At 36.2% G+C, this 27,065-nt stretch overlaps 2 protein-coding genes across 4 annotated transcripts in view; one reads left to right on the top strand and one right to left on the bottom strand.

Moving 5' to 3' along the window:
- The first annotated feature begins 2,269 nt into the window (after positions 1 to 2,269).
- On the top strand, positions 2,270 to 7,104 carry LOC123543328 (glutathione peroxidase 2-like). The gene is made up of 2 exons (XM_045329405.2): positions 2,270 to 2,576; positions 6,183 to 7,104. Exons 1-2 carry the CDS (start codon positions 2,349 to 2,351, stop codon positions 6,534 to 6,536), a joined length of 582 nt encoding a protein of 193 aa, XP_045185340.2. The 5' UTR covers positions 2,270 to 2,348; the 3' UTR covers positions 6,537 to 7,104.
- A 1,656-nt stretch (positions 7,105 to 8,760) lies between these two features.
- The window catches only part of LOC123543336 (serine/threonine-protein phosphatase 2A regulatory subunit B'' subunit gamma-like), a 64,294-nt gene continuing 45,989 nt past the window's right edge, over positions 8,761 to 27,065 (bottom strand). For all 3 annotated transcript variants that reach the window (XM_053542697.1, XM_045329424.2, XM_045329439.2), the window contains 2 exons: positions 14,836 to 14,963; positions 8,761 to 11,818 (listed from right to left, as the gene is read on the bottom strand). In XM_053542697.1, the coding sequence (XP_053398672.1) occupies positions 11,710 to 11,818; positions 14,836 to 14,963 (237 nt within the window). In that variant the 3' untranslated portion in view covers positions 8,761 to 11,709. The remainder of the gene's footprint in view (positions 11,819 to 14,835; positions 14,964 to 27,065) is intronic.

Here is a 27,065-nt window from a genome sequence, read left to right as displayed (position 1 = left end):
AAACTGTAACATGAATTAATTAACACGAATGAAGCACTCAAGAAAATATAAATAAATGTAAATGATTTGAAATGACGAAAATCTGCTGAACCACCTTTAAGGCCTTTACGCCGTCTTTTTTATGTACATGTACGTAAAATAAGTAAAAAAAAACTGTTTGCTGAAATGTATACAAGACCAACTTCCCATACTGTGGTCACATTTTGTCTAAGAGCAACGTTGTAAATAAACCAATTAAGATGGTCTCCACTTTTGGTGGAATAATGCATGTCTTTGGTTCGTATTGTTGAAATATCCAAATGTCTATCAAATGAAAATGTTAAAGTTTCATAAGGCTTTTAAATTTTATGTTAAACAGATAACAGCTGTCCAAATGGAAAAAATGCATAATTTAATGGTTAGAGAAGCACTTTAAATGCAGTTTGAACCGTGTAGGGAGGTAAACAAAATAATGGATTTCAGTAATAAGTTTTGCAATAAGTTATTTATGAGAAAAAATATTGAAAATTGGATTTACCAAGAACATAATCTATTTTATGCTAAATACAAATAATGTGGCAGCCACATTCTAATTAAAGGCATTATGAGCCTTTAAATTAGACTCGGAAAGAAATACATGGCTTTTTAAAATACTTCCACATCAAAGGGATCGTATTTACATTTTTTAAAAAAAAGCAAAGAAATACATGCGGAATATTTGTATTAGGTGTCTAATTATATGCAATTGGTCTTTTTGTTCGTTAAGTAAATCTCAGATATACGGCGTACAAATAGAATAAACGAAAAGTGAAAAAAAAATCCTTGTGATTGGCCACCTTTAAAGGAAACCCCGGTTTAGGAAGAGGTCTTGAACTTTAGAGACATAGTTCTGTTCAAATATAGCTTGTCAGGAGCAGTATTCGGAGCGTACATTCAAGTATAACCTCCTTGTTGAAAGTGAATCTGTATACACGTGAACTATATATGTCTCAACGACTTAGTGCAGCATAAGCCCACTAAATACGCATTGAAATAGGCGATTTAAAATATGAAATAGATATAGCCCACATATGATGCAAACCAAAACACACACATACATATATGTCATTACCAGCGCCTAAAACTGTGCGTCAGGGCTTTAACGGACCACAGTAGGTTCTGCCACGATCACTTCACCTAGGTCCATAATTATGTTACTTGACATAGTGAGCTCGAACACTGCTCGTACATGTATTTTATTTTGTACTAGCAATAAATATTTGTATTGTGTTTAGCTATACACGCATTCTGTCTTCTTTTAAACCTATTGCATCGTATTGTTAACTGTATGTTTGCATAAACTATATGTTCATATTTTGCAATATACACATGTGTAATTGAGATCATATGGCATGGTTGTGAATACCTTTACAAGTTCAATAAAAAAAACGATATTTGAAATAATGAATATAATATTTTCGGCAACATTTGTTATGTCCGTTATCACTATTCGAGGTTTGTTCAGTTACAATAATATTAATTCCGCTGATAAAAATTGATGATCAGGAGAACTGCAAACTGCAAATATGATATACAGAAAAAAACTGTCAGTAAGACCAGCTTTCATCTGTAAAACTGATTGTAAGCAGTATATGATTCAGAAATAAGAAAGATATCAAAGATGTATCATTCAAATGTGTTGCTACTGGTCCTTCCTGGGCAGTGCCTAATGTGTTCCTTTATCCGATCGTTGTGTCCTCACTGTCAGTCTGCATGCGTGCGTGTTCCTATGCGTCAGGCCTATTTAGCGATCTGTCTCTGGCTGTGTTTGTTGTTTCCTATGCTATGCTTCCAGGAAATCTACACTTACCTTTGATGTTTTTCTATATGCACGATTATTTTTTTAAAAAAAAAGAACAACAAGTCAGTTTGATATTTCAAAAACGAATTTGATAATTTCATTAAGATGATATTGTACAAATCAAGAACTTTAAATAGCTAGGTACCTAACCTTAGTACATGTATTTTGTTGTATTTTTAGTATTTTAAATATTTTCATTTTCACGGTGTCGAATTTTAATTGTACACACAGGCGTAAAGGCATATGCCCAAGTACGCCACTGTCAAAGGATTGGAAAAAAACAACAACTTTATGTTGAAATAATAAATAGTTTTGACATTTTTCCTAGTAAAATAACCGGTTTAACCACATCCGGCTTTCTATACAAGGTAAGTAACTACCGGACGATAATAACAACACGTAAAAGTAGGATTAATCTCCCTTGGATAAAGGTCGTTCTCATGTCAAACGAAGGTTATTATTCAAAGGTCGATACGATATTATTGAGTGTTACCCACGTGTGTTGTTATATAAGTACTAAGAAGAGAAAATGGCAGCCGGGACGGTGATTAAAAACGTTTTTGAGATAACTTGTAAAACATTGAGAGGACAGGCGTTGGAACTGAGTCAGTACAAGGGAAAAGTTGTACTAGTGGAAAATGTAGCATCTCTCTGAGGCACGACCACACGGGATTACACCCAGATGAACGAGTTGGTCGCGAAATTCGCTGATAAACTCGTTATCCTGGGCTTCCCGTGTAACCAGTTTGGACATCAGGTACGAATTATTTACTTTATATAGATCTCTATCTAGATGTAGTAACATTTTGTTGTTGGGCTTGTTTTAACCAGTTCATATGCCAGACTCGTGCAGTCGGATTATTTGATTATTCGCTACGCACCTGAAGCACAGAGTGCACGTGTTTTACCTTGCCATGCAATGTAAAGTAGAGTAAAGATGTTTGAAAACGTTTGAAAATAATCATATTTTTCCTCTGTTTTGGTTTTATGGTCGATTCATATGGTTATATTAGGTCTTGATGCCCAGTGATGCAGGTGCGTAGCCTAAAAAATCGGGCTATTGTGGATACGTCAACTTCTGAAGATCAAATATAAACCGTCACGTTGTCAGTGATATTTCAAATTTATGCTGAAATCCTATTTTCCTGGATTAAAATCTAATGCTCTATAGATTAAGAGGTTACTTATTCCATAGTCCTATATGGCTTGACGTGAAGGATTGCCCTATTGCCTTGGGTAAGTATAAGTGGAGTTGAGGGCAGGCAAGTTGCCCTTCGGGCAAATTAACTATATGAGCGATCCCAAGAAATACTTCACAGAAAATGATGTAGGCCATGGCCCTTCTCAAGTTTTGTTGCTATAGTACTGCGTCTCATCACAACAACGTGTTAATAGGCATACATTTGGGCAACCAGAAATTGGGTTTGGGCAGTAAAAATATAATTGAACAGGCCGGAGTCTTCACCTGGATCGCGAGACATTCTCTGGATCTTAACAATGTCTCTCGTTTGAAAGACGGAATGTTTTTCGATTAAGTGATGAAAAACTATGAAACAATAATTTCATTACAGATGCATTTTTTATTAATTAATTTTCTTTCTTTGAAATAAATTTGCGCATTCTAAAATTAAGCTAATTTGAGTCTCACGATCGGAATGAGAGACAGTGTTTAGGTCAAGAAAATGTCGCTCAATCCAGGCGAATATTGTGGCATTCAGTGGCGTTCCCGGGTGATTCTGAACTGTACGCCAGATAGACGAGCAGCATAACTGTGAGCCAACAGTTAGAGAGAGAGAGAGAGTCTCGATTGGGTTGTGTAAGGATATTCTATTTTTGTTGTTACCGTTTTTGAAATCTTCGTAATGTTTAAATTTTAGTTTCATGCATGACTTCTACATCCGATTTTGACAGGTTTTTGATAAATGCGTCTACCCATACATTGCGAATGTGTTAGGTTTTATCAAATAATCATTGACTAGTATATTCTCACATTAAAGTAAACTTTTTCAAGAAAACATAAACCTCATCAATTTTTGCAAACGAAAATTCAAACAGCGTAAATTGCTTTTGTATTTCGGTATCCTGATCTGCATGTAGATTGATATATTGAATTGCACATCGATATTGACGTTAAATGTTATATTAAGCGCAAGCTTTTTTTCTTGAGACCACAGATGACTCAAGTATTTTTGTTTTCCTTTTGCATGCTTGAATACAAATGTTTTACCTGGGGCATCTATGACCGAGTGGTTAAGGTCGCTAACTTTGAATCACTTGCACCTCAACGGTGTGGGTTCGAGCCTCATTCGACTCGGGGCGTTGAATTCTTCATATAAAGAAACCATCCAGCTGGCTTACGGAATGTCGTTGGTTCTACCCGGGTGTCCGCCCATGATAAAATAATGCAAGGAGGAGCACCTGGGGAAAAATGTATCATAGTAAATGTTGCCAATAGGACCAGCTTTTTTCAATAATATTGTTTTTTTTTTTGTCTTTCTTTTTTAAAATGTCGAAGGTGTTACCATTTCCCGTTCCTGGGCGATGCCAACAGTGTTCCTTTTGTCATCGCAGTCTGTTTGTGTGCGTGCATGCATGTGTGCGTCTGTGTTTCTATTTAAGGCGGGCTTATTTGGCGATGTTCGGCTCTGGCTGTATTTGCCGTGCCTTATGCTTGCAAGGAATCTACCCTTACCATTTACAAGATAATTGCAGAAACAAATAAATCTATTTCAAAAACGAATTTGATAAACCCTCATGCAGATGATATTGTTAAACGAAGAACTTGAAATAGCCGCCTAACTCCCTTTAGGCTTTACATTTTATTGCATTTATTCACACGTTAAGTTTTTTTCATTTTCCCGGTGTCGAATTTAATTGTACGCACAGGCGTATGGCGTATGCCCAGGTACGCCCCTGGCCTTACTCGAATTACTACACCTGAGTGCTCAGGATTAAAAGAAAAGTTTAAGTATTAAATTATTGTCTATTTAAAGATCTCTTTACATGATCAACTCGTATAATGCCTACATGCAAGCAGTCTATAATTTTATTTTCATAATGTTGGACTTCACTTACAGTACGACCTCCGACCAGCGCGTCGTACCTACTAAGTTTTTAAAATAGTAGCGCTTTTGAAATTGATTATAAAATTTATGGAACGAGGTCCATTTATAAATAGCAGCAACCGCTACTTTTCTGTTAGTTTTGATTACAAGTTGAAAACTATGTTTTTGGACACTTATTATGGATATGAAGGACGTCAGTGGTGTTTTTTTTTAACGTAAAATCTTAGTCATATCCTTTATTTTGACACGTAACTACATTTACAGTTTTTGTGTGCGCAAAAGTGTCCGAAACTTATTGCATTTTTTTCCTGCTATATGCATTTGATTTATTTTGATATGACTTATTCATATATAACAAAGGAATATATTTTTTTCTAATGTGATTACGAAGCCATTCAGTATAAAACAGAAATTGAAATTTTAGCACTAGTCAAATCAGGCCCGGATCCAGGGCAGGGCACAGGGAGTCCGTGTCCCCCCCCCCCCCCCACACACACACTTGGCTGAGAAGTGACCTATACTCAATTGAAGATTCGGGTTGAGCTGTCCACAAGTCCACTATTCGCAAGTCAAGTAATAGAAAAAAATATTGTTAACTCAAATTTTTAAGTTTTATTTTTATATGATCTAGGCCTATATATAGCCAGGCCAGAATGTTTAATTTATTAAATATAGCCTGGCATTTTAAACATGTCAAGTCAGAGAAAAAAAAAACATGTTTGCGCTCGAGAGGTTTTCTTTGTGGCAATTATAAAATTGATCGGGTCGTCTGGGTCAAAAACTAAGTCACAAGGTCAAATATAGACACTAAAGGTCACATTTTCGACCTGTTCACAATGAAATCTAGTAAAAATGTTTGACTTCATAAAGTCTGTGGCACTGACGAAAATTAGTTGCCTTGTTTTAGGACCAAGGTCACTGGTTAAATCATGGAAAAACATGAGTACCACCATACGTACCAGGTATTCATGAAGCGTTTCTTGTTCATGAATTGAGGTGAGAGAATAAGGGACATTATAGCCGTCTTGTATAGTTTTCGATATCGTTCAAGTTTTAGAAAAAATAAATAGATTTTGATATTTGAAGCAAGCCTTCTACATTATTTTTACGTTATAGTTTCTTTGTTGGTCTACTTTGCGATGCGTGGCTGTATGGCTGCTTTTTGGGTGCTCTGTGCTTCCCTTATATTTTATCTTTCTTTCCTCTGTATTATGTTTAATAGGAATTTATTACTAAAATGGCATCGCTGGTTCCCGGTGCAATTATTACTGTTAATTCTTCACCCTTTTACTTTCTAGGAGAATGCAAATGGAGAAGAAATCTACAATTCATTGAAACACGTGCGTCCAGGGAACATGTACGAGCCAAAGTTTCCTATTATGGAGAAATGTTTAGTAAATGGTAAAGATTCGCACCCTTTGTTCCAGTTTTTACGCGAGTCCCTCCCAGCACCGAGTGACGACGCAGTATCGTTTATGTCGAACACAAACTTCATTATTTGGGAACCGGTGACAAGAACGGATATTGCATGGAACTTTGAGAAATTTTTGATCCGTCCAGATGGTGTTCCGTACAAACGTTACAGCAGACATTTTGAAACGACCAACATACAGAATGATATTAAAGACCTTATCGAGAAATACAAAGTTTAATAAAAACAAAAAGTCGAAAAATCAGGACTAAAGCAAAACAAAAAGAAAAGCACTGGATGTTTTTTTTTCTCTCAATTACATCATAATATGAATATCTATTATTTAGAAACTGTCTCTATACTAAGGATCTCATGATTTTCAATTTCTTTGGAACGAAACATAACGGTCAGATTAATTATAAAATTATCATTGTGATTTTTTTTAATTTTCACGTTATTGTGTTAACATATTTCAACTTTTCTCAAAATTTATATCAAGTGATTGAAACCGAATAGAAAAAAACGAATTCTTCTTTCAGTTAGATGTTTCACTTATGTAAGTTAGTATTTGTCGAATACGTAGTTCACCAGTGTTTAATAGTTGTTGTGAATTGTGTTTAACTGTTCACGGTTTTGAATTAAAGTATGTACACACGTGATTTTTATAGAACAGTGTCTTATGATTGGAGTACCTGGAAAACTGGAAGTCAGTATGGTACTACATGATGTTTATTTCTACTGTTCTAGAAAAATATTTATGTATATAGTTTGATTCATGCTACCTCGGTATTAAAAAGATTAAAGAAAAAGCTGATTTTTATAATTTTTTAAGCCCGCCTGAACCCTTATTTACTTTGTGGTATCCCTAGTGTTTGTAAGTACAATTTCGGAATAATGTTTTTGCGCGTGTATATGGATGGTCACTGTTATTTAGACGTGTACTTATAATAATGCGCGCATCCTTGTTATCGAGCGGACCATTTTTGACCAATTGAAGAGCCATAACTCTGGAGATACTAGTCTAAACTGGCTGGTTATCGAACTTAGATTTTATAGAGATACACACTTTGTGTAAGTTTGGTTCAGTTTTGATACAAAATACTCTAGCTATTGAGCAGACGCCGATTTTGTCGTCCGCCACAGCTTCCACACATAAAGGGTGAAAACATAAAACATCCCGTTTTTTTCAAACGGGCGTATGAAATTATAATTTCCGTTAAAACATCTGCAAAATATCCACCCACACATTTTAATATAAAATGTGTAAAAGCTAAGATTTACTACATGTATTTTGATTGTTTTGTGTTTCGCGTCTTTTTACGCCCGAAGGGACGTATTATGTTACAGCCCAGGTGTCCGTCTGTAAGCAATTTCGTGTCCACTCTTGAAATTGAAATGCTCACCACATCGGGACAACGTGCAGAGCGCATGTTCTGGATGGCTCACTTAAGGTCAGTGTCACATTATGGGGTCATAGGTCATATTCAGGTGTGTTTCGTGTCCGCTCTTACTCTTGACCCCCTTGAAGGATTTCAAAGAAACATGACAAATGTTCACCACATCGAGACGACGTACAGAGCGCATGTTCTGTATGGCTTACTTCAAGGTCAAGGTCACACTTGGGGCGTGGGGTCAAGTCATATGAGTGAGTTTCGTGTCCGTTCTGTCACTGTTTAACTGCTGGAAGGATTTTAAAGAAACTTGGCACAAGTGTTCACCACATCGAAACGATGTGCAGAGCGCATAACCTGGATGTCTCGCTTCAAGGTCAAGGTCACACGTAGGGGTGAAAGGTCATCGTTCTGTAACTCTTGAACCCCAAGAAGGATTTCGAAGAAACTTGACACAAATGTTCACCACATCGAGACGATGTGCAGAGCACGTTCTGGGTGGCTAGGTACAAGGTCAAGGTCACACTTAAGGGTCAAAGGTTAAATCCTTCCGGCGTATGTTGCTCCGCATTGCGGTGCTCTTGTTTCAACAATAATTCAGTTATGTAATGGTGGAAAGTAAACCTAAATGGTGTTTCTGGACTCTGTACCAGTACTAACCTGCTCTCCGCAAGTAACTGCCAACTTCTCCACATGAATCAGATGTGAGGGTTGAATAAAAATGAATACATATTACCATCAACGTCATTAAATGCCCATGAAATGCATGGGAAGGTCAGCGTTGTTTGATTACAATGACATCATTTCCTTTTGGACTGTCCATGGGCTGTAATACGTTTACCCCTTGTTTGTCAACAGCAAAAAGAGTGTGAGAATCTCTCTGTTACATACTAGCATAAAACTGATGTTTATTTTGTAAGTTTCATAGGGGTATTAATGTGAGTAAACAGAGCTTTCTGTGCTCACATGCTGTTGAACAAGTGCAATTGATTATGGTTATTAATAATGATTATTTCTGGTCTGGTAAGTACTAGATACATGGTCCTGAAACATATTCAAGTAAAACTCACTTGATCCTTGTCCTCAAAAATAGTTTATTTACAAAATAAATGCTTATTTTTTTACATGTATACATAACAGATTTATAAAAGGCAGTGTTAGAGAAGAAAACAATCTTTGAATTGCATCAAATAATCTACAACTAAAACACAAAATGTTAATTAATACTTCTATCCTAATCACATTAAAATACTTCGCTCCCTCAAATATTATTCAGTAAAGAAATGAATTGCATTTTAAGAGGTTTCCATTAGGGTATGAAAAACACAGGCCATTTGAAGTGTGTGGAGACTGAAGGGCATGTTTACTTAGGTGTGCAGAGACTGAAAGGCGTGTTTACAAAGTATGGAGACTGTGGGCTTCTTAAGAAACAATCGTGTATTTCATACCCACATGGAAATCTCTCAAACTTCCGCTTAAATCTTGTATTTACAGTGTTACTTTATTTTTTTCATTCATATTGTTTACATACTTTTTTAAAGTAACTTATCTCTGAAACAAACAAAATAGTCAGCTTCTGTTGGAATATTTAACATCAGATCATTGTCACAATGCATGCTCTACATGGACAACTTCCAGTAAAATGTGTGCATCTCATATTAAACCTGACATATATAAACATGCAAAGCATTGTGACCTCTGGAATATTTCACCTTTGGAGTCAACAGATTTTAGACACTGGATTGCAATAACCTAACATATTTTCATAACAAGAGATGCATTTGGACTGTAAATATCATGCACACACATTATAGACAATAGACATATTAAATTATTGTTCAGTTGGATAAAAAATTAGGAATTTGTATAAAATATCATTTAACTTAAAGAAGAAGTATTTTCTTTCACATCAAGTATGACACCATTACTGTCATCTACTACATAAAAATAAAACATTTAAACAATTTCTGGTTAAAACACACCACAATTTACACAAAAAAGTGAAATTTAATGACTAAATGCGCTGTGAAGAGTTAATCAAAACAAAAATCTTACAAATGAAAATTTTGAGCTCCCCGCTTTTAACAGTTTGGTCATTATTGTCATACTGCATATTCGCTGTCGGATTATTATTATCAGAATCAGTGTAAAAGGTCACCAATCTGAATTCCAGTTGAAGTGATGGACTATTGTCAGTAGAACAGGAGAGAATTGCTTTACCTTTGTTATCATATTCTTACTCAACTTTTTATTCCAAAATAAGACTTTTAGAGATATTCATACTTTCAAAGTTACTGAACACTTCTTAAGCTCATGTTTTTTACAACCTTTCATCAAGTGAATTTTCATTTTGGAATTTTATACTTTATAGAGATCATTTCTGTATTGGTAAATTTTGCATTTTACAACATAGACTGTCCATGGTATATTTTAATGATAAAATGCTTTCATGATGTTTATCAGAATTGTGTGTCTAACATATCAGTAACGCCAGTACATATGGTGATCTTTCAGTTGATATCTGTTTGCTTTGGGGTTAGCGCCATAATGTAATGGTGGGCAGTTAACCTAATCAGTTTTCCTAGATTCTGTACCAGTACTTGCCTGTTCTCTGCAAGTGCCTTCCAACCTTCTCACATGAATCCGAGGTGGGGGACAAATTTCATGCACAGTGTCTTTTATCAACTGTCACGAAGAACATATTCCTTGTCTGAGGATCAAACTCATGACCCTGTATTCAGCTGATCAGTGCTCTCCCTACTAAGCTAAGAGAACATACAACTTTACAGCTGAAGACCCTTGGTGTTTCTTCAGGCATTATTGCAGGCACTGTTGGGGTGCTAGACTAGAGTACAACCACATTCCTTCTGACAGGCAGTGTGATGACTTCTTCATAGGAAAATCTTCATGACCTGCTGTGTTTCACATCCACAATAGTAAGTGGGTAGCTGATCCAAGTCAGTGAACATAACAAATCTGCAACAGAAGCCCCTTGAATTATGTTATATGTACATGTATGTTTTGTATCATTTTTTTTACTGGGATTACCTCGAGAAATATGTTAGACACACAATATTATATTATAAATAAATCTTCACTGAAGATGCCACAAAACAATATCTTCCATAGTTATTGCATAAAGTTATACATATGTCATTGTTACATTAATGATGATACAAATTACAATCTTAACAAACTCTGTAATTTGTATCTTCATAAAATATAAAGGACATCACTTGATCTCATTAATAATAATAATCTTAGGAGTCCAACAAATTGTTAACATTTCCATAGATATAGACATATTATATAACATTTGCCATTATCAAACTTCATTTTCAGCAAAACTGTAATCACATGTTGCAGTAAAAAGATCTTGTAACCAAATTCATGTGTTCCAAAGTCCATTATTTAATTGCTTCAAATTTTAGGCTTGTTAATGTAATGAATAGACAATAAGATCTGGTCAGCAATATCTGAGTTTTCTTTCCAAATTTTAGCAAAAATATCTAATTTCTAAATTTACGAAAGAAAGGTATCTTTCAACCATGACCTTCCCTTATTTGCATATAAATGGTGACATAACAGGACTAGGTTTAATCATGATATCTAAATACTACCTTCTACATGGAAATGAAGTCAAAGGTTGTGTTTACTATAATTCTAAAATGGAATACTGTATTTTTCATAAATATTTACCTCAATCATTAATTTCATCATACTTTATCAGTAAAATTCTAAGTCATTTATTTCAATTCAAATTTTGTAATCATTCAGTTTATGACAAAAAGTAAAATCAAACTTTTAGAACAAACTTCCTTCTGAGAACATTGCATATGACATATGTATTAATAGCAAACATAAGATACAAAAATATCATTTATGCTGATCGGTCCCTTAAGCAGGTAACTAAATCCATATGGAAAAAAAAAACATTTTCCAGTATTTTTGTGTTGAATTCTAAAATGTTATCAAACTTTCTATGTCTGCCATGACATAACAATGTATGATGATGCAAGTTGATTATATTTCGCCTTCATCTGTGGTTTCTGGGACTAGATATTCTCTGTTCTCGTATGTCCAGAAGTCATTCAGATCTATCAGTATACTGACAACTGTGTCACCTTTTCCACTGAAATAATCACAGAAATGTTTAACAAAAAAATATAGCATTCACTAAACAAATCATTAATATAACTGAACACCTCCTGTAAGTTATATTCTCAAACAATTATATTTGCCTACAATTTATTAATCATTAAAGAAGCCAAAAATTATATAAGTTGTATTTTATTACAGTGTAGGTAATGTTACAAGTTGCCCTTCATATTTAGGTCAATCTTAAGTCGTCAAATCCTTATTCACTGTGCATTGTATTCATGCTATGAAAAACATGTTAATACAGTAAGTTTAAACCAACTGTCCCATTTATTTATATTTTCAGGGTTTTGGATTTACTTTTTTAGCTCTGAAGTAGTTATCATCCTGATCATAACCTTATTTATAACTTGTTTGTATGCAATAAACTATAAAATATTTCTGTAGCACTCTCTGTGTATCACTGCAAGACTTGCACTTCTTTTTATTTACAATATGTTACATCAAGTATTCATTATAACATATGCACCAGTTTTCAGGTCAGTCCTAATGAATTAAGCTTACCAACTGTATCACAATGTGCACCAGTTTTCAGGTCGGTCCTAATGAATTAAGCTTACCAACTGTATCACAATGTGCACCAGTATTCAGGTCGGTCCTAATGAATTAAGCTTACCAACTGCATTACAATGTGCACCAGTATTTAGGTCGGTCCTAATGTATTAAGCTTACCAATTGTATTACAATGTACTCCAGTATTCAGGTCAGTCCTAATGAATTAAGCTTACCAACTGTATCACAACATGCACCCATATTCAGGTCAGTCCTAATGAATCAAGCTTACCAACTGTATCACAATATGCACCAGTTTTCAGGTCAGTCCTAATGAATTAAGCTTACCAACTGTATCACAATGTGCACCAGTTTTCAGGTCGGTCCTAATGAATTAAGCTGACCAACTGTATCACAATGTGCACCAGTATTCAGGTCGGTCCTAATGTATTAAGCTTACCAACTGCATTACAATGTGCACCAATATTCAGGTCGGTCCTAATGTATTAAACTTACCAACTGCATCACAATGTGCACCAATATTCAGGTCAGTCCTAATGAATTAAACTTACCAACTGTATCACAATGTGCACCAGTTTTCCGGTCAGTCCTAATGAATAAAACTTACCAACTGTATCACAATGTGCACCAGTGTTCAGGTCAGTCCTAATGAATTAAGCTTACAGACTGTATCACAATGTGCACCAGTTTTCAGGTCAGTCCTAATGAATTAAGCTTACCAACTGTATCACAATGTAAACCAGTATTCAGGTCAGTCCTAATGAATTAAGCTTACCAAATGTATCACAATGTGCACCAGTATTCAGGTCAGTCCTAATGAATTAAGCTTACCAACTGTATCACAATGTGCACCAGTTTTCAGGTCAGTCCTAATGAATTAAGCTTACAGACTGTATCACAATGTGCACCAGTTTTCAGGTCAGTCCTAATAAATTAAGCTTACCAAATGTATCACAATGTGCACCAGTTTTCAGGTCAGTCCTAATGAATTAAGCTTACCAACTGTATCACAATGTGCACCAGTTTTCAGGTCAGTCCTAATGAATTAAGCTTACAGACTGTATCAGTGTGGCAATTGGTCTGCTGATGCGTCAAGTGTGGTGTGCTGTGTGTTGTGTGCTTGTCACCTGCTTTCAGCCTCCACCGCTGGCTAGCCTTCTGGTGAAAAAGGAGCCGAGTGCGTAAGTCTTCCCTGCTAGTACATAGCCTCTCTGCAGACAAGCCCTTTTGCAGTGCCTCTGAGTTGGTGCCATAAGGTAACTGAACACCTTGCGGCCTCAGGCAGAACTGCAGGGGACTCGGAGGAGGTCTGCCCCCAGACATGTGGCATGCCAGGCCCACCGGTGTGTGGACACGCCCTGATGCCTATGAACAGACCCCTAGCTATGGCACAATTAGCTCCTGTGTTCCCAGGATAGGGTTTTAACTCGGAACTAAGGGTGAGGTAACCCCGAAAGAAACCTAGAGAGTTGAAGACAGAGGTGCTGGGCCATTGGCACTCTCTTAACAAACCACAGCACCATGCAATATCGCTTTGTCTACACAGCCAGACTGTATCACAATGTGCACCAGTTTTCAGGTCAGTCCTAATGAATTAAGCTTACCAAATATATCACAGTGTGCACCCATATTCAGGTCAGTACTAGTCCTAATGAATTTAGCTTACCAAATGTATCACAATGTGCATCAGTTTTCAGGTCAGTCCTAATGAATTAATATGCCAACTGTATCACAGAGAGCACCAGTTTTCAGGTCAGTCCTAATGAATTAAGCTTACCAAATGTATCACAATGTGCACCAGTACTCAGGTCAGTCCTAATGAATTAAGCTTACCAAATGTATCACAATGTGCACCAGTTTTCAGGTCAGTCCTAATGAATTAAGCTTACAGACTGTATCACAATGTGCACCAGTTTTCAGGTCAGTCCTAATGAATTAAGCTTACCAAATGTATCACAATGTGCACCAGTATTCAGGTCAGTCCTAATGAATTAAGCTTACCAAATGTATACCAATGTGCACTAGTTTTCAGGTCAGTCCTAATGAATTAAGCTTACCAAATGTATCCCAATGTGCACCAGTTTTCAGGTCAGTCCTAACGAATTAAGCTTACCAACTGTATCACAATGTGCACATCTTATTCATTAGTGTTTAGGTCAGTCCTACTGAAAAATACTTGTCAACTCCATTGTGTTTAGGTAAATCCTTCCAACTGTATTACACTAAACATGTACTCTGATTATCTGTACTAAAATACTTAGCAAAATCAAATGGCCTATGTTGTACACCAGTATTCAGACCACTTGTATTCAGTAATACTTACTAAATGCATTAAGCTGAAGAACAACAATCGGATCTAAATATTACTGTTGAAGACTACCCACTAACCTAGACCTAGCTCAATACTGTGATTGCTGAACAAATCTTACCCACTTTGATACGTTATCACTGTGATTATAACAGCTATACAAGACTCACCAATTGACTAAATCATCCAGAGTAATTCTTAGTGGATCAGAAGGTTTGACCATATCAAATATCTCATCTTTGACATCTTGAAAAGACACCGGTTCCTGGCCATGCAGTCTCATCTGTTCTTGTATTGCCTGCAATGCAAGGAAACAACACCATTAGATACTGGCATGTAAGCAACATTCACTCTCATTCTAAGAGATCCAACACAGCCTAGAGATATCAAAGGACAACACAGCCTAGAGATTTCAAAGAACAAAACAGCCTAGAGATATTTAGGGACAACACAGCCTAGAGATATCACAGGACAACACAGCCTAGAGATATCAAGGGGACAACACAGCCTAGAGATATCAAAGGGACAACACAGCCTAGAGATATCACAGGACCAGCCTAGATATCAAGGGGACAACACAGCCTAGAGATATCAAAGGGACAACACAGTCTAGAGATATCACAGGACCAGCCTAGATATCAAAGGGACAACACAGTCTAGAAATATCAAAGGGACAACACACTTCAGTTACAGTATATGCAGTTTTGCTCATCAAAGGTTACCTCAGTAATCAATTTTACAAAGACTTCACTACATTGCCTGTCAACTTCTCTTAATTTCAAGTTTGTACTTTAAACTAGGAAAATGGGAGAGATATAAACAATATGTAGAGCCAAATCTTCAGCAGTAAAATGGGTGCTATTTTTTAGTAAGAGCACACAGGATCAACATTTCAACAGTAAAATGGGTCCCAGTGATGCTTAAACAGTATACAGAACCAAAGTATCAGTGGTAATCCATTAAAGTATCTACTCTAGACTTATGGTAATCCAAAATTAGAGTACTGTAATAAGAAAGTTGTAAAATCTTATCAAAGTTGTTCAGTAACTAAGTCTCAGAATTAACTTACAGCATTCTGACCAGGTTTAATAAAGATCATGCAGAAAATGCAGCCTCTAGAGCGTTGACAAAGTTTTTTGTTACTATTTAAATTAGTGACCTACTTCTTTACCCCAGAGGACCCATTTTAGAATTATCAAAGACTTTACCGAGGTGAACGTTCTAAGACTGGGCCAGAATTGTGCATTCTGGAAACAGTAATCAAAGGCCTGAAGGGCCTGAGAGTCGGCTAATGATTGATGTACTGGTAGTATAGTCTACCAGTTTCAGTTTGGTTTTAGATTTTTTCCCCAACGGAACAGAGATTTTATTACAATAGATGAAATGGACATTCAATCGATGCCTAGTAAAACTTTGATTGACATTATACAAGTATTTAAACCCAATATATTTCTCTAAAATTGAAGAGTGGTTCGCAAAAATAAAAATGTTGAAAGTACAAACTACAATTTGACAGGTGACACTAAGATACTGCCCATGACTATAAATATTTTTCCAGTAAACATTTGCCTCCGGCATTACCAAAACAGGCAATTATCGGCTGGTATATATTCGCACATGATAAAATTTGAATATGAAAATTTATATATTGAAATTTTATAGCGCGGATTGCCACATACAATTTATAACGGATGGACGAAAGAACTGTTCAGATATTTTACAGATAAGGGGCCTGGCAATAACCGTGTCACACGCTAGGTATTGTTCAATCATATTATAAGGGATGTGAATTTAAAGTATACTTACTTTTGCGTTTAAAGATATGTAAATGTTGCTGAGTGTCAATATATAGTGTCATGAATGTTTACACTGACAGGAAAATTGCGCATTCGAAACTAAGAGAAGTTACTCGGACTAGCTACCAATTTCGGAAAAGATAACCAGTATTAATAAATGCTGTTCTTTTTTAGTTAAAACCATCATTTATTCTATTTCAGACCTGTTAACCCCTTCAAAACCATTATAGCATGTCAGTAGTCCCCAAGTCTATGTACTTTCAATTATCTGTTTTGATTCATGTAGACAGACAGGCCCAGACTGGGCTGAAAAAATGTTTGAGCGATTTACGTGGTCGGTAGCAGGGTGGGTGTGGGGAGGGTGTTCCTTCCCGCTTTGAACTGCAGTCAGATTTTGAAATGGGCATTGTGGCAGGTGGTAAAAGGGCAAATGTATCAAACTGTAAAGTGGCAATATGGGGGAGGGTGTGGGAGGATACCCCTCCTGCAAGTAGGGTTTGGGGTATCACCACAAGGAAATTTTGAAAATGTAGACCCTTGATACAGCCTTTGGTGCGATTTCTAACTGAAAATTTTATGTTTCAATTTCTAAATATTACCTAGATTCTTTTAGTATTACAATATTCAAAGTATGAATGACTGTCACTTCATATTTTTACTTTCAGGTCATGCCTCAGCACTAGAATATAAGTCTGATATTGATTCTATGTATGTATTATAAAAATAAATTCTAGAATCATTTCTGTTACAATAATATCTATCATGTCTGTTACTTTAATGTTTAAATTTCATAACACAGCTCGATATTTACCCAAAATGTTATATCCGGATATGATTACACTTTCCTTTATACTGCCAAAATCTCCAGAACTTTCAACAATATGTTTTACAAATTGTGATGATATGAAGACAGTTTAGCAGCAATTGGCAGTATCTGACATTGAAGTTTACGGTGAAATTATTTAAATCATTTCATAAAAAAAATTGTTTCGTTTCGTCAAAGCACTCTAACATAGACGATCTACTTTCGATTTCAAAAACTACAAGAAAATACAATTTAATGTTTCGCCGATTTGTTTATTTCTCGAAAAATAAGAATTAATATCATTTTTAATATCAGTAGTAACTAAACAAACCAGTAAGAGCTTCTTCTTCCGATAATTTATCCGTTTACTGACTACAAAATTCAACCCACGCAGTCGTAGAAGCATTGTTATAAACAGGTCACGCGTGTTCGCCGAGAAGTGTCCAGAATGTAGTTAGGATTCATCCGCGAAGTCTCGCGGAAAAATTAACGTACTGCACATATCTTATTTGGGTCATTTAAAATGAAGCTGTCATAATTTAATTTCATCGATGTGGTAAACTCTTTATGACCATTTTGTGTCGATTCGCCGTAAAACCCAACTCACTCACTTTGATAAGAGACATTCCAATGCTTTCAGAGGTACCCACTCAATAAAATACTAGCAGTATGTTCTGGAACTATATTTTGTCTTTCGCTGGATGTTACGCAAGCTTTGTAAGTCTGCGCAATTCATAAATGCACAGCACAATAAATTTGTTATTTGCGCAATGATTTTAAAGATTATTTGTTGAAACGGACAGGGTAACAAATGGATAATTTGGCTAATAAGTTAATATGCAGTTTTTATTTGAATTTGTGAACATCATATTTGCTATTTTGTGACAAAAGGGCATAAAATTCGTCACCATAATCATATGCGCAAATGTATTACCAAATCCCGCAGAATCGTTATGCGTGTTTATGCTTAATGAGTTACCGCGGAAGAAAATACGTGGCTTTATTCGAGTATTGCACAATTACAAGTCATAAATATGACAGATTACATCGTATATTGGTCATAGCAAATAGGATTGACATAAATGAACTTCATTCGATCAATGAACTCTTTGAAATTAGAGACAATCCAATGGAACTATATCACTTCGCTCTGTTGTGAGGCCATTTAAGAATGAGAAATCGTGCGATAGCAAGGACTCGTCAAACGCTTGACAGCGTTTAGCCGACTCAAAAATTGATGATGAGGACACAAGAAGTACTGAAAGACAGACATTGGATGATCACAATAACTTACCTTCAGCTCAAGTGAGCTAATAAAAACAAACTACTAAATGCTGTGTCGGAGTCAAAAAGGAGTCAAATGCAAAGAGACAAAAATACTGCAAAATGTAACAGGCTTAATTTCACATAGAAAATAATAGAAGTTTATCCAAGGGGAAGCCATGTAAGTAAGTAAATAAATAAGTAACAACTTCATTTCTAGAGGCTAAACATTGGGTTTCCCCATCTACCATGTGGACCTCATGTTGGTAGCCTTAACAAAAAAATCTAATAAAAATTCAAAAGTGCAGAGCTACTGTTTAATCTAATTAAGATGGAGCTGTGGTAGGGATAAATTAATAGCTTTAAACTTTGCTACACCTCATAAATACTAGTTCTGGATTAAAAGCACTACTGTACTATTTGTACAAGTACATAAAGTCATTTAAAGCCTGCAATGACTGGCAGAATTAAACAAAACACTACTGCAAGTAAGTGAATGCATGATAGAATTGCTGATGATTTTATATAGAGTACACAATATTCTATTTAATTGCACCTAACTCTGAGACCTCAACAACTTTACAAAAGCTTTACCAATTAAAGTGCTAGAAGTGCTCGTCTATACAAGACCTTATAACCTCTTGGAGCACTAGCAGATACAAAAGTTTTACGTAGTATATGAGTTTTAACCTATTAGAGTGCTATTCAATATTTGGAGCACTAGTCATCATAGCTTAAACTTTTTCAGAGCTCATCTATAAGACAGCTTAACTAACAATACAGTCAAGTCTATATGAGAGCTTAACCTATAGAAGCACTCATCTGTTTTTCTTGTACATTTTGTATCCGAAACTTTGGGGGAATAACTGAACTTCTGCCATAACACGTCGAATCCCCTAATTCATGCCAACATGATATTACTGTTTTGTTTGAAAGCAAAAAGTGTTATGCTAACGAAATTAAAGTTTTTCACAGTATTTACAGAGAGCTGCATCAAACAATTTCTGCAGAGCATGTTTGCATTGGTAAGTTACTTTAAACTCAAAAAACAAGAGCTCCACCTTGCGGGTGCAGACGCTCATCTGATTTTTTTTGTCTCTGTAAAATAGAAATATTGACCTACCCATGATTTCTCTTGCAAAAAGCAATGCAGAGTTATGGTACTTGCTGTGCAGTGTCAGCTTTTAATGTGGTACTTGCTGTGCAGTGTCAGCTTTTAATGGCGAATACCTGCTCCAAGTTTTAAAGCAATAGCTTTGACTGTAAAGGAGAAAAGTTGACCTAAACACAAAACTTAACCAAGAAATCTGATATTTTCTAAGTCCAAAAGGGGCCAAACTTTTTGCAAAAAGCAGGATGGAGTTATGTTTCTTGCTGTACAGAGTCAGCTTTTGATGGTGAACAAGTGTTGCAAGTTTCAAAGCAATAGCTTTAATAGTTTAGGAGAAAAGTTGACCTAAACATAAAACTTAACCAAGAAATCTGATATTTTCTAAAAGGCCATAATTCTAGCAAAAAGCAGGATGGAGTTATGTTTCTTGTTGTACAGAGTCAGCTAATGATGGTGAACAAGTGTTGCAAGTTTTAAAGCAATAGCTTTGATAGTTTAGGAGAAAAGCTGACCTAAACATAAAACTTAACCAGGCAATGCTGACGCAGATGCTGATGACAATAACTCATCTTTTTTTTTCCAAAAATCAGATGGGCTAATAATGGCAACATTTTCACCACAACATTAGTCTGTCAAGTATCTGTCTCCTAAATGGATACGCAAGAAAACCAGCCTGTGAATATATAACCTGGTAAAAGTGGGAGTCAATTTTTTCTATCGTAATTTCATATTCTGATATTTCTACAGTATTTCAAATGTATCAGTCAGTTAACAATAAGCAGTGTTCCAAGATTTCTGTACTAGAACTGACAATATCCCTATGTGAATCAGTGATGGAAAACATACCATCTTTTTTCAATGAAGTGAGAAATGACTTCAGCCATACTGTTGTCTGTTAAATCATCACTGAGAAAACATTTCCTTGCCCATGAATAGCACAAGTTTGTCAACTCCGGAGTCATGGATTTGTTAACTTTCTACTGACCAAACCTTTAAGGCATTAGATCACTAATAGTAATGTTTACAAAATGGCCTTTGCTTGGTATATTCTGAAAGGTAACCGTGTTTTGCTCTTATTTGCAATTTTTAAACAACTTTTACCATGCCGTTTTTTATAAATTTTGTATAACTTATGGTATCTCCTGAAGCTCAAGTAGAGACAAATTTCAAAGTGATAGCCACTATCTAAAACATTTGCAGAGAACTCATTTTGCCATTAATTTTAATACAAGAAACATCAAACTATTGGTAAACAATTATAAAATACAAAATAAAAATGTTAATATCATTATTTCTATGGTGCCTCAAGTAAACGGATTTAATGAGACAGAATTCATACTTCAACATTGAAAAAATAAGGTCGAATGCTGTGTTTCTGTTTTGAACTTTGCTTACTCGATTTAAAAATAACCTTTGGGGAGACGTAAAACCTACCTAAATTTCTTCCACAATATATAATCTAAGAGTGAAAGCAAAATAGAGAAGTTTCACCGCGTGTAACTCAATATTTTTAAAGATGTGTAACTCTGCCCCTTCTGTTTAACTAGTAAATTCACTTTGAACACCAAGAAATCGCTTATTAGATTCATCTTTTTCCATTTTTTTACAAGAAATCAATAATGAGTCTTGAAAGAAGTAAAAACTTACTAGAAACAAAAGCACCGCCTTGCGGGTGCTGACGCTCATCTGATTTTTTTTGTATAATAGAAATATTGTTCTACCCATGATTTTCTAAGTCTAAAAAGGGCCATCATTCTTGCAAAAAGCAGGATAGAGGTATGTTTCTTGATGTACAGTGTCCACTTATGATTGTGAAAAACTGTTGCAAGTTTTAAAGCAATAGCTTTGATAGTTTATGAGAAAAGTTGCCTTAAACATAATACTTAACCAAAAAAATGATTTTCTAAGTCCAAAAGGGGCAATAATTATTGCAAAAAGGAGGATGGAGTTATGTTGCTTGCTGTACAGGGTCAGCTTATGATGGTGAACAAGTGTTGCAAGTTTCAAAGCAATAGCTTTGATAGTTTAAGAGAAAAAGTTGACCTAAACATAAAACTTAACCAAGAAATCTGATATTTTCTAAGTCCAAAAGGGGCCATAAATCTTGCAAAAAGCAGGATGGAGTTATGTTTCTTGCTGTACAGGGTCAGTTTATGATGGTGGACAAGTGTTGCAAGTTTTAAAGCAATAGCTTTGATAGTTTAGGATAAAAGCTGACCTAAACATAAAACTTAACCAAGAAAACTGATTTTCTAAGTCCAAAACGGGCAATAATTCTTGCAAAAAGCAAGATGGAGTTATGTTTCTTGATGTACAGGGTCTGCTTATGATGGTGAACAAGTATTCCAAGTTTCAAAGCAATAGCTTTGATAGTTTAGGAGAAAAGTTGACCTAAACATAAAACTTAACCAAGAAATCTGATATTTTCTAAGTACAAAAGGGGCCATAAATCTTGCAAAAAGCAAGATGGAGTTATGTTTCTTGCTATACAGGGTCAGCTTATGATGGTGAACAAGTCTTCCAAGTTTCAAAGCAATAGCTTTGATAGTTTAGGAGAAAAGCTGACCTAAACATAAAACTTAACCAGGCAACGCCGACGCAGACGCCGACGCCGACGCCGACAACCGCTCAAGTGATGACAATAACTCATCATTTTTTTTCAAAAAATCAGATGAGCTAAATAGGGAAAATAAGGAGAAAAAAAATTTGGTCCCAGTAGGGCTTGAACCTACGCACCCCTAAGAATTGCAGTAAAAGTAGGTTTATGGTAGGAATTGAATACTCTTCAAAAAGGAGGTTCTCTATTAGTGATCTAATACCTTAATATCTAGTTTTTACAAATCAAAACAAAAACTTAAAGTGTGCCATATCAAATATATTTTAGTCTTTTTATATCACACTCAACAAATCCATGCAGAGATGAAAACAATAAAATAAAAATCCTGATAAACAACTGGAAACTAGAAAATTTATGTATGATAGATGGAATGTGAAATGTTACATGAAGTAACTATAAGTGACGACAACTATATGATATTCTAGTATATTAATAAAGACAAAAAATTCAATAAAAATCTTCTAGGTCCACTATTTATGTTGAGGTTGTTATAAAGCTGAAGCTAACACACTATTATTGTGAAATCATTGTAAAAATGCTTCCAGTGTTAAGACACAGCCAATAAAATGTAAAAGATTAAAATGTCACTTGAAATCCAGGTTAAACAAGTATGCCCTTTACCTAAGCAAATTTACAATATTCAAAGGAAAAGTATTCTCTTAAAGTACTGCGTCCATACACTGCCAATACTGCTGTGATAACAATGGGCCATACAGTACAGACAACTGTTTGATAGATTTGTTGCCTACATTCATATAATATGAGCTGCGCCATAAGAAAACCAACATAGTGGTTTTGCAACCAGCATGGATCCAGACCAGCCTGCACATCCGCGCAGTCTGGTCAGGATCCATGCTGTTCGCTAACAGTTTCTCTAATTGCAATAGACTTTGAAAGCGAACAGCATGGATCCTGACCAGACTATGCAGATGCGCAGGCTGGTCTGGATCCATGCTGGTTGCAAAGCCACTATGTTGGTTTTCCCATGGCGCAGCTCATATAATATTATAATTAAGAGGAGACCAAAAATAAACTTAAGCTTGCACAATGACTAAAGGTTTGCTTAATCACTATTCCAAGACTAAATGGGTTTGTTTCCTCATACATCATAAGTTAGGGTCTGGGATTGCTTCATCACATATTTCAAGTCACGGTTAGGAACTGCTTCATCATGTATTCCAAGTCCTAGTTAGGGATTGCTTCATCATGTATTCCAAGTCAAAGTTCAGGATTGCTTCACCATGTATTCCAAGTCAAAGTTCAGGACTGCTTCATCACATATTCCAAGTCAATTTATGGGATTGCTTAATCATGTATTCCAAGTCAAGGTTCAGGATTGCTTCAACATGTATTTCAAGTTAAGGTCTGCTACTGCTTCATCATGTATTCCAAGTCATGGTTAAGGATTGCTTCAACATGTATTTCAAGTTAAAGTTCAGGATTGCTTCATCATGTACTCCAAGTCCTGGTTCAGGATTGTTTCAACATGTATTTCAAGTTAAGGTCTGGTATTGCTTCATCATGTATTTCAAGTCAAGGTTCAGGATTGCTTCAGTGTATATTTCAAGTTAGGGTCTGGTATTGCTTCATCATGTACTCCAAGTCCTGGTTCAGGATTGTGTCAACATTTATTTCAAGTTAAGGTCTGGTATTGCTTCATCATGTATTTCAAGTCAATGTTCAGGATTGCTTCAATGTATATTTCATGTTAAGGTCTAGTATTGCTTCATCATGTACTCCAAGTCCTGGTTCAGGATTGTGTCAACATTTATTTCAAGCTAAGGTCTGGTATTGCTTCATCATGTATTTCAAGTCAAGGTTCAGGATTGCTTCAATGTATATTTCAAGTTAAGGTCTGGTATTGCTTCATCATGTATTTCAAGTCAATGTTCAGGATTGCTTCAATGTATATTTCAAGTTAAGGTCTGGTATTGCTTCATCATGTACTCCAAGTCAAGGTTCAGGATTGTGTCAACATTTATTTCAAGTTAAGGTCTGGTATTGCTTCATCATGTATTTCAAGTCAAGGTTCAGGATTGCTTCAACGTTTATTTCAAGTTAAGGTCCGGTATTGCTTCATCATGTATTTCAAGTCGTGGTTCAGAATTGCTTCAACATGTATTTCAAGTTAAGGTCCGGTACTGCTTCATCATGTATTCCAAGTTATGGTTCAGGATTGCTTCAACATGTATTTTAAGTTAAGGTCTGGTATTGCTTCATCATGTATTCCAAGTCATGGTTCAGGATTGCTTCAACATGTATTTCAAGTTAAGGTCTGGTATTGCTTTATCGTGTTTGTTTGTTTTGGGTTTAACGCTGTTTTTCAACAGTATTTCAGTCATGTAACGGCGGGCAGTTAACCTAATCAGTGTTCCTGGATTCTGTACCAGTATAAACCTGTTCTCTGCAAGTAACTGCCAACTTCCCCACATGAATCAGAGGTGGAGGACTAATGATTTCAAACACAATGTCGTTTATCAAATAGTCACAGAGAACATACGCCCCGCCCGAGGATTGAACTCGCGACCCGCGATCCGTAGACCGACTCTCTACCTACTGAGCTAAGCGGGCGGGTGCTTCATCATGTACTCCAAGTCATGGTTCAGGATTGCATCATCATGTTTCCAAGTTAAGGTCTGGTATTGCTTCATCATGTATTCCAAGTCAAGGTTCAGGATTGCTTCAGCATGTATTTCAAGTTAAGGTCTGGTATTGCTTCATCATGTTTTCAAAGTCATGGTTCAGGATTGCTTCAACATGTATTCCAAGTCATGGTTCAGGATTGCTTCATCATGTATTCCAAGTCATGGTGTGGGATTGCTTCATTATGTATTCCAAGTCATGGTTCAGGACTGCTTCATCATGTATTCCAAGTCATGGTTCAGGATTGCTGCACTATGTATTCTAAGTCACATTTCAGGACTGCTTCATCATGTATTCCATGTCAAGTTTCGAAACAGTTTCACCATGTAAGTCATGGTTCAAGATTGCTTCATCATGTATTCCAAGTCAAGGTTTGGGATTGCTTCATCATGTATTCTAAGTTAAGGTCTGGTATTGCGTCATCATGTATTCCAAGTCGCGGTGTGGGATTGCTTCATCACAGATTTCAAGCCACGGTTGAGGATTGCTTCATCATGTATTCCATGTCAAGGTCCAGGATTGTTTCATCATGAATTCCATGTCAAGGATTAGGATGGCTTCACCATGCATATTAAGCCAAATGCATATTAAGTCAAAGTTCAGGATTGCTTCATCATTCATTTAAAGTCAAGGTCAAAGATTGCTTCATTATGTAATGGTATTCCAAGTGAAGGTTTAGGATTACTTCATCATGCATTTAAAGTCCAGGTCCAGGATTGCTTCATAATTCATTCAAAGTTATGGTCTGTAATTGCTTCATCATATATTCCAAGTTAAAGTCCGTGTATTCCATGTTACAGTCCAGATGGCTCCATCATGTATTCCATGTTACAGTCCAGATGGCTCTATCATGTATTCCAAGTTACAGTCCAGATGGCTCCATCATGTATTCCATGTTACAATCAAGATGGCTCCATCATGTATTCCATGTTACAGTCCAGATGGCTCCATCATGTATTCCAAGTTACAGTCCAGATGGCTCCATCATGTACTCCAAGTTATGGTCCGGACAGCTTCATCATGTATTCCAAGTTATGGTCCGGATGGCTCCATCATGTATTCCAAGTTATGGTCCGGACAGCTTCATCATGTATTCCAAGTTATGGTCCAGATAGCTCCATCATGTATTCCAAGTTATGGTACAGATGGCTCCATCATGTATTCCAAGTTATGGTCCAGATGGCTCCATCATGTATTCCAAGTTATGGTACGGATGGCTCCATCATGTATTCCAAGTTATGGTACGGATGGCTCCATCATGTATTCCAAGTTACAGTCCGGATGGCTTCATCATGTATTCCAAGTTATGGTCCGGACAGCTCCATCATGTATTCCAAGTTATGGTACGGATGGCTTCATCATGTATTCCAAGTTATGGTCCAGATAGCTCCATCATGTATTCCAAGTTACAGTCCAGATGGCTCCATCATGTACTCCAAGTTATGGTCTGGACAGCTCCATCATGTATTCCAAGTTATGGTACAGATGGCTCCATCATGTATTCCAAGTTATGGTCCAGATGGCTCCATCATGTATTCCAAGTTATTAGAGGTCCGCGACGGCTCCATCATGTATTCCAAGTTATGGTACGATGCATGCTTCAATCATGTATTCCAAGTTATGGTGCTCACAGATAGACTCCATCAGATCAGTATTCCAAGTTACAGTCCAGATGGCTCCATTCATGTACTCCAAGTTATGGAGGATGGTCCACTGTATTCAATTATGGTCCGGCTCATCATGTATTCCAAGTTATGACGGATGCTCCATATGTATTCCAAGTTATGGTACGGATGGCTCCATCATGTATTCCAAGTTATGGTACGGATGGCTCCATCATGTATTCCAAGTTATGGTCCAGACGGCTTCATCATGTATTCCAAGTTATGGTCCAGACGGCTTCATCATGTATTCCAAGTTATGGTCCGGACGGCTTCATCATGTATTCCAAGTTATGGTCCAGACGGCTTCATCATGTATTCCAAGTTATGGTCCAGACGGCTTCATCATGTATTCCAAGTTATGGTCCAGATGGCTCCATCATGTATTCCAAGTTATGGCCAGAAGCTCCATATGTTTCCAAGTTTGGACGGAGCTTCATCATGTATTCCAAGTTATGGTCCAGACGGCTTCATCATGTATTCCAAGTTATGGTCCGACAGCTT

Source organism: Mercenaria mercenaria, chromosome 1 (assembly GCF_021730395.1).
Source record: "Mercenaria mercenaria strain notata chromosome 1, MADL_Memer_1, whole genome shotgun sequence".
NCBI classification, from domain to species: Eukaryota; Metazoa; Mollusca; class Bivalvia; order Venerida; family Veneridae; genus Mercenaria; species Mercenaria mercenaria.
This window is presented reverse-complemented; position numbering and strand designations above follow the sequence as displayed.